The sequence below is a fragment of the Arachis hypogaea genome, chromosome 1 (genome assembly GCF_003086295.3).
Source record: "Arachis hypogaea cultivar Tifrunner chromosome 1, arahy.Tifrunner.gnm2.J5K5, whole genome shotgun sequence".
Taxonomy (NCBI): Eukaryota; Viridiplantae; Streptophyta; class Magnoliopsida; order Fabales; family Fabaceae; genus Arachis; species Arachis hypogaea.
In genome coordinates, this window is record NC_092036.1 from 117,153 (window position 1) to 126,198 (window position 9,046).

The 9,046-nt window shown below is 30.6% G+C and overlaps 1 protein-coding gene across 2 annotated transcripts; it reads right to left on the reverse strand.

The window, feature by feature from the left end:
• Positions 1-301: 301 nt before the first annotated feature.
• Positions 302-5,813, reverse strand: LOC112783702 (phosphoglycerate mutase-like protein 4). Of its 2 annotated transcripts, none has more exons than XM_025826775.3 (7): positions 5,305-5,813; positions 4,932-5,010; positions 4,699-4,749; positions 4,472-4,582; positions 3,860-3,991; positions 1,309-1,384; positions 302-839 (listed from the first exon to the last, which is right to left on the reverse strand). In XM_025826775.3, exons 1-7 carry the CDS (start codon positions 5,535-5,537, stop codon positions 616-618), a joined length of 906 nt encoding a protein of 301 aa, XP_025682560.1. In that variant the 5' UTR covers positions 5,538-5,813; the 3' UTR covers positions 302-615. The 2 variants fall into 2 exon arrangements, with proteins under 2 accessions (XP_025682560.1, XP_025682627.1); XM_025826842.3 differs by having other exon boundaries at positions 302-787; positions 5,305-5,603.
• Positions 5,814-9,046: the final 3,233 nt, after the last annotated feature.

Below are 9,046 nucleotides of genomic sequence, written 5' to 3' on the forward strand. Positions count from 1 at the left end.
TAAAGTCATAACCACATAGGTCATAGCACTATTGAATGGAATGTTAGAATGACTTTATTGATCCACCCTACATTATTGCAATGTGCCCAATTGTCCTGGACTCACCACCGAGCTCACCGCCCTTTCACTCAGGTTCATCTCAAAATCACTAACAAACAATTAATAATTGGGTAAGCTAAAGAAAAGGACCTGAAAGATTAAGACACTCATAATAATATCTCTTATCATGATGATCATTTCCGAATCAATTTTTGCACAATAACAATCATGCTTCTAAGTGTAAAACCGATACAATCCGCTGTTTACTATTTAGAACTCAAAAGTGTCTCATTCCAAAATAATACGACGGAGTTGGGAAGTGCACAATCAGTCAAATTTATGAAGGAATTACACAATGTAAAAATTAAGCTTACAATAATAACAATAATAATAACTCAATGGAGATTGATGAACTACCCGAGTGATCTCTAGTTGCTACTAAGCTATAAAAGTGTAAATTAACAAGCCTAAAATTCTGTCCTTCTCTTCTTGCTCAAAACTAACACTTTATTGTTACATTTGGAAGAGAAGCAACCATAATCAGTGGTAAGGTCAAGCAAGGATTGGTATTACAGCCTAACCTGAAGTTCTGTCACCCCCAAACCCTGATGCCAGAAACTCATCTTGGCTAAGATGGCTAACATCACCCCACAATTTTAGGGTCCATTTGTCCTCACCGTACATGTGAAAAACATTCACTGATGTGTTATGTATCTTCCCAGCAGGCCTCCCATTTGGGCACGCCCACCTGTAAAGTGATCGAATGAATCCTCCGTGAGTAACAACTACTACTCTCTCCCCTGCAAATTTGTAAGGATATCATGATAATCATTTAGCTGCTAAGTAGAGACTTAAGGGAGGGATACAATACAATATATGTTAACATAATATAGAAAGAAAAATGTTGTGCCAATATTGTCCAGGGAAGATTTGTGGTGCCCCTCCAATTTTGAGTAATCTGCATGTTCTGGAGTGTGTTTCATATAACTATTGAAATTATTCAATCAACTTACCAAAATGGACCCAGTCATTTATGATTTTTTTTTAAAATGTGTTAACAAATATGGCAAGTGCCAAAATGCAATTGAAGGAAAAACTAAGTGAGAAATGAGAAATTTAAACTTGAGAGAGAAAAAGACAAACTCCCTAATATCTAATCACACATGCATCTTACAAATCAGCACCTAAACTATAACCAACCACATGCTTAGCAGTAAATCATAATTTCCATGATATTTCACGATGCAAGGATTGTCATTGGTGGGCTACCTTTATGCTTTCTTCCAATTCTCTGCAATGCAGATGTGCAGCGCTGGAAAAGCTGGGCAATACTTTCTCCACCACCCTGTAAATGGTATATGCATCAATGCTATGTATATGCAAAACATTCTAAACAAATTATGTCCAATTGCCCATTAGGATAAACAAATTTAAAATAGATCATTCACTTAATTTTGCTCTAATACCGTAATTGATTCCACTATCATGCAAGATCAAGGAAGGGACAAACAACTAGCACCAAATGTTAATACCGTTATTGTTTGTGGGCTATGCTAGAAAAGCAAGTTATGCAACAGTTCACTTCCGTGTCATGTTGACAATATTGTGAAAGGGGATAAGACAGCCCACAATGGTGTACTTCTACAGAAAGTTGGCCCTTGAAAATCACAGGTTTCCATTCCATCAAGCCATCAACTGCAATTTGAATTTGTGTGTATTATATAGAACAATGACAATTTAAAAATCTCTTTCAACACTAAGGAGTGGTATAAAATGGACTGAACCTACAGCTGGAAGGTTTTCTAGTGATGCTAGAGGAGGTATCAAAATCTCTTATGATCCCACTGTTATATTTCTATTTCAGCTGCATTTGTTTTGTATATGATGATTTGAACATCCCACTTTTATTAATTTTTCCATGAATGGGATTGGCTTGTACTCCAATTTAGTTTCCCAGCACTCTTTGGGTTATGTCCTCGGCTTTCAGAAGCAACCTGAGCTATCAAGGAAAGGACTTGGTGGAAACAGATAAAGAATTTTAACAGAAACATGGAGGCCTTTTGTTTAGCTTGTAAGGGAAATTTTTTGCGCTCTTCATAAACAATAAGGTGGAGGAGTGCTAAAAGCTTATCTTATAATTATGACCAACCTTGTTCTACTAGACATTGCTTGATTAGCTGGGAGTTGCATAAAAACAACTTGCTCTCAGTATTGGTCATTGTTGTGGCCTGTGCAAATTGACTGAGGGTCAGCTTGGCATTATTAGCAGCGAAAGCTGCACCTCATTGGCTGCACTAAGTTGCATACTTATGTTGAACACAACCATTTAAATTTTTCTGCTGTAACTAAATAACTGCCTCTTTCACCAAACATTCTAGTTTTGATTGAGTGGTTAGTTTGTTATCTACAACTTGTTGCAGGCCATGATCTAGATCTGGCTTTCCAGGAGGGCTGAGTTTTGGGGGATTTATTCTTGCACCAATCATCTAAAAACTTCTTAGGTAAGCATTCCCATGCTAGAGATGACAAAAAGGAAAGAAAATTCCATGTTAAAGCAATTTAGCTGCAAGAGAGGCTTTAACTAAAATTTGCAAAGCAGTGGTTAGTTTGTTATCTACAACTTGTTGCAGGCCATGATCTAGATCTGGCTTTCCAGGAGGGCTGAGTTTTGGGGGATTTATTCTTGCACCAATCATCTAAAAACTTCTTAGGTAAGCATTCCCATGCTAGAGATGACAAAAAGGAAAGAAAATTCCATGTTAAAGCAATTTAGCTGCAAGAGAGGCTTTAACTAAAATTTGCAAAGCTGATCAAAGAATGCTGAATTTCAATTCCAAATGAATGAAATTTATAACTAGTGCTGTTTGCAAAATGAGAAAAGCTTTTACAAGGTACTAAAGGTAGTTTGAACTTTAAGATTGGAAGAAAGACATTAAGGCAAAGCTGCAGCAAGTAAATAAGTATGCAGATGTTGTTTGGGTTCGGGTAAATTTCATTGAAGCTGATAATTTCATTGAAGCTAAAGAAATTTAGGATGACTATAACTAGCTGATGAGGGAGTGCGTGCTCATCAAGTACATAGCATTTATAGGAGTTTTGGTGGAGCTTTACAGCAGATATTGGGGCGTTTGAAACTTTTTATGTTAATGATCCACACATGTTCATGTTCAAGGTGTGATAATACATACAGTTTCTTTTATTGGTGTCCATTTGTGGTTTCTATCAATGGCAGAAGTATGAATATGAGGCAAGATTGAGTGCATAAGCAATGTATGATGGCTATGGCATTTGGCAAATTCAATATGTGAGCCAAAATGGCTGAAACAGTTAATGAATGAACTCAAAGTGTGTGAAGTGTGAACCTACCAAGATAGAGCACACATGTGATAATTGAAGAACCCTTCATATAGTATATCCAGTGTTTCATGAGAGGACCAAACATCTACAAACTGATACTCATTTTGTGAAAAAGAAGATATCAGATTGAGAAGTCATGACTACTCCTCTCATTATATATAATCTGCTTACATATACTTAAACCAGTCCAATACATATATAACTAGTTTGGTACATATGACTTATATGCTTTAGCTGGAGACACATATTTGAACACATGATAGTAAGAAATTTAACAAAGTAGAGTGGCTCAAAACAATAATGTCATGGGGGAATGGTTTATGTTGCACTATTCTTGTTGTAAATGGAAGTTATAATTAATCTCTCACGAAAAGAAATACCAGTATGCTAAATTGAAATCCACTCAAGCAATTCGACCATACTCACTCTTTTATTATTGTTCCTTGTTTTCAAGTATACTTACTGGTATTTCTTGATCTTCATTCCTAGATGAAAAAGCTTTGTGGGCTGTGGGATGAGTCTTTGCTGCTTCACGATAAATAAGGCCTTGAAGATCCCCTAGGTGTCTTTCCCGTAGATCAGAATCCTTGATAACCTGGAATTTCAATCAAACATTAGACTAGCAGAAATCAAAGAATAGGTGCTAGATCAATCACATGTAATAAATCATCAGAGTAGAATCAAAATAAACCAACAAATTGTGAAATGATTCTGCTAATTTATGTCAATCATGAAGATAGCAACGATGACAGTAAAGGGGTAATATAATATGCTTATGGTTTAAGAGTCAAGGCATTATTGTCACCATGTGAAGGAAAAGATTAACTTGTCACTGTATATCATAATTACTAAGAAATCATAAGAATAATTCATCAGCATGCATAATCAATGTGTAGCCAAAGGACAGTGGCAATGAAGAATATAAATAAATAAATTGCAAGACTTTTCGGAGAAAGTGGTCCAATGACTTCAAGCATAGAACATGTTAAGGTGAAAATCATGATAAGGTTACTATCTTTGAACAATTGAATCATTCAAAAATGCTACAAGAATAATGTTGACTTTGAGATCAAACCTCTAGCCCTCCACATCTGGATGCAATAATCTGTGCTGTTTCATAAGCTCGTTGCAAGTCGGAAGAATATATAAAAGAGATCTTAGGCTCCCTGGATAGTCTATCAGCCACCTCCAATATGAAATTTACAGAAATTACAGTCAAAAGTCATTAATTAAAAAAAATAAGATATGCAGCTTGAGTCTGTTTGTTTATGAAAATGAGATAATGCAAAGAACAAAACTTACTGCAGCTGCTTGCTGTCTTCCAGCTTCGTTTAATTCAACATCTAGATGTCCCTGTTCCACGTATATTAACAACAGAATTTAAAAAATATTCGAAAATGCAAACACATAGGTCAAATAATGTATATCGTAGAATGACAAGAAGTAACAATACTTTTGTCATAACTATGCATGAAAAGAACAAAAAATATTGAGTATGCTGAAGCTAAAAACTGAAGAGAGGGTAATAATAATACCTGAATTCTTCCATCAGCATTCCATGCTGTTTCACCATGACGCACCACAACAATCTCTGCATACTCTGGATGAGGATGGCTATAACCACCATCAATTCACCAATCAGTTTCACAATGATTAAGGAACAATGCAGTTTAGAAAAGAAAAAAGAAAAGAAAGGAAAAGAAGTCGAAAATCAAATAAGAAATCTCGCAATTTCGCAATCATAGTCACGAGAACTTTTTCACTCAATTGGGAAAACATCGGCATGAATGAGTGATTTTCACTTCCACTGCTAAATGTTTCAGATGCAAAGATATGAAAAATGCCTATGATCAATAATGGCATGAAGAAATTTTGGGAGGAAAGATAAGAAAACGAAAAAGAAGGAACCTGGAGTCGGAATCGGAGATGGAAGAATCGGCCATTTGGAGTGAGTGAGTTGAGTGGCGAGTCAAAGAGACGTTTAAGGCTTGTTGTTTGGGGAGAGAAGAAACGGATTTGAGGCGCAGAAAAGAAGGGAGTGGGAGTGGGATTGGCGGAAAAGAATAGGAATGGGAGCGAGAATATTTATGTTTCGGTATGCTTACGCTGATGCTCTCATTCACACACAACCAAGTGTTCATTTCCTAGTGCCTTCGCCCTTTCCACATGCGGTAACAGGTTATGAGCAAGTCCACTCAAGAATGCTATGGACAACTAAAAGTAAGTGTTAACTCAATTTAAAATAAGAGTCATGCTAGAGGATTATTAAAATTTTTTGTTTTTGGTTATTATTTTTTGTGTTATCTATGGTCTTTTTTAATTTGATAGGTCAGAATTAATTCTTTGTGTATTGAAATTTTATTTAAAGATTTATTATTTGTCAATGAATAATTGCATGTGTGAGCTGAAACTAATCCAAATTGATTGTTTTTCGTCGTTATTATTTAGTCGGCAATAATTTATACCTATATTTACAGATATTTACACATAACAATTAATATAATTTACGTGTATATTTATCAGAATTTACATACATAAATTAACACAATTTATATTTATATTTTGTAAAATTTGTTCACATGATTTTGAGAACAATAATTTATATCTATAATTATAAGTATTTGTACATAAAAAATATATAATTTATATTTATATTTACTAAAATTTGTATACATAATTTAATATAATTTACATTTATATTTTTTAAAATTTATACACATAAATAATAAATTAATATTTATGATTGTCAAAAAATAGTCAAAATTATTAAAGACCGATGACCATGTAGAATTTCTCTTAAAATAAAAATATTAGTTATTTAATATTTTTTAAAAAACTTAATATTATTATTTGCTTCATGAATAATAATAAATACCGCATCACCTCATTACTCGACTTTACCATATTGTAAATTTGTAACTCTCGCTCACGTTTTTTTATGACTAATAGGAGAAAAGAAATCTTAAAAGGTAATCGTCTTCTGAAACCAGTGAAGTTGAATCGAACTAAACTAAGTTCGACTCATAAAAATTAAATTTGGTTCATAATTTGGTTCAAATTTTATTAATAATTGGATTTATTATCTATCTATCAATTATAAATTTTTTATTTATATCTTATATTAAAATTATATATAAAAATAACAATAAAGTTTTAAATAATCAAAAACATTAATATATATATATATAATTGTATATTATTATATATATATATATATATATTAAATTATTAATACACATATTCTATATTTTTAATATTATATATAATCAAGCCGACTCATGAGCTAATGAGTTGAGCTTATCCAAACTCAAACTCGACTCATTTAATTTATAAGATCAAATTCAAATTCAAACTCGAGTCACTAACTCACGAATTCGGTTTATCAAACAATTAATGAATCGAATTCGAACTGATTTGACTCATTTCCAACCATACTTACAAGTCAATAATGATACTTTTTCTATGATTGCCTTTTCTTTTTTTCTATTTTCTTCCGTTTCTTATTTTTCTGCCGTCTCTCTTCAATTCTTGTGGTAAAATAAATAAATAAATAAAATAAAAAAATAAGATATTTTTATTAATATTCTCTATAATATTAATATATATATATATATATATATAATTGAGATTTTATGTTATACTCTTAATAATAATATACTCAATATAATACATATATTTAAATTATAATATTATATTAAGTATATTATTATTATTATATTATTATTATTATTAAAAATATATTATAAAAATTCAATTATAATGAAATACTCATATTAGAGAGTATTAATAAAAATATTTTATTTTTATATTTACTTCTCTTTTTTATCTATTTATTTTACAACACATTATTAGTACGAGGTTCTGATTAAATTTAAGGAAGAGAAGACATGGGTAATAAAAATTACATTATGTTACAACTTTCTCATCTTAAATTTAATGATCTTAATATGTTTAAAAATAATTATTTATCATAGATATTATTAAATATCGAAATTTATATTAATTCAATGAATCTTAGAAACACCATCAAGACTGATAACAAAAAAAATAAAATATCTTTATTAATATTCTCTAATATGTATATCTCATTATAATTGAGATTTTATAACAACCCCCAATAATAATATACATAATTTATATATATATATATATGCAACTATTTTTAACAACTTATTAATAAAGTAAAAATTTAAATTAATAAGATATTAATTAAGCAAGAACAATATTAACAACAGAATAATATCTATTGAACTAATGATGATAATTATTATCTAATAATACTCTTAATATGAACAAAAGACAGACTTATATTGTAATACAGAAGTTTAAAAAAATACAAAAGATAATTATTGAAAATATAAAGACTACAATAAAAATTTTAGATATTATAAAGTATGAAAGATTGTGTGTAAAAGTGAATGCGTTAATACTCTCTCTCCCTTTCCTATTTATAAGGAGACTATCCCTTTTATTACAATAACTATTTTACAATTTTATCTTTGATTTTTGCAAATCTAGTTGCTCTTTCGTGAATTGATTTAGAGATTGTAATTTTTTGTGGGCTGATTCAGGGACTCTCTCCTGACTTTGATAGCTTCTATTTTTAATTCTATTTTAGTTTTGAAAATCTGGTAACTAGTCTTATCATTTTGCTGGTATTCCGTTAGTAGAAAATGTTGTCTTATACATGTGATGTCTCCTTGATTTTGGAGTTTCTTTGACATCTCTTTTCTTTATGATTGAACATGTGTGTTATTTTCTGATTCAATATTCTCTCTTTTTTTTAAAGGTTCAAATGGATTTTGGATATCTAATATATACAGTTCTAAATAAGATTGAACTTCTTCATTTTCTTCTAATGGAACTGATTTTATTATTTTTAAAGAATTTTGAATTTATTCTTTCGAGGTAGTCGCTGCAATAACAGTCATTATTTATTTTTTGTGTGCTAAAAAATGAATTTTTTTTTCGTATGATATTTTATCAAACTCTTAATTATAACTTGGGGTCTGATCTTTTTTGAGACATGATCATCTAGTTATCAATGGCCCTTTTTTCTGATTCAATATTCTCTCTTTTTTTTAAAGGTTCAAATGGATTTTGGATATCTAATATATACAGTTCTAAATAAGATTGAACTTCTTCATTTTCTTCTAATGGAACTGATTTTATTATTTTTAAAGAATTTTGAATTTATTCTTTCGAGGTAGTCGCTGCAATAACAGTCATTATTTATTTTTTGTGTGCTAAAAAATGAATTTTTTTTTCGTATGATATTTTATCAAACTCTTAATTATAACTTGGGGTCTGATCTTTTTTGAGACATGATCATCTAGTTATCAATGGCCCTTTTTTCTGATTCAATATTCTCTCTTTTTTTTAAACGTTCAAATGGATTTTGGATATCTAATATATACAGTTCTAAATAAGATTGAACTTCTTCATTTTCTTCTAATGGAACTGATTTTATTATTTTTAAAGAATTTTGAATTTATTCTTTCGAGGTAGTCGCTGCAATAACAGTCATTATCTATTTTTTGTGTGCTAAAAAATGAATTTTTTTTTAGTATGATATTTTATCAAACTCTTAATTATAACTTGGGGTCTGATCTTTTTTGAGACATGATCATCTAGTTATCAATGGCCCTTT

Bases quoted from the DNA above. Each gene is read 5' to 3' on its own strand.
- LOC112783702 (XM_025826775.3), bottom strand. From the start codon at position 5,537: ATGAACACTTGGTTGTGTGTGAATGAGAGCATCAGCGTAAGCATACCG. The intron at 4,750-4,931 runs GTATTATTATTA...TACGTGGAACAG, and splicing joins ATGCTGATGGAAGAATTCAG to GGACATCTAGATGTTGAATT. The intron at 3,992-4,471 runs GTTTGATCTCAA...TTGAAATTCCAG, and splicing joins CCAGATGTGGAGGGCTAGAG to GTTATCAAGGATTCTGATCT.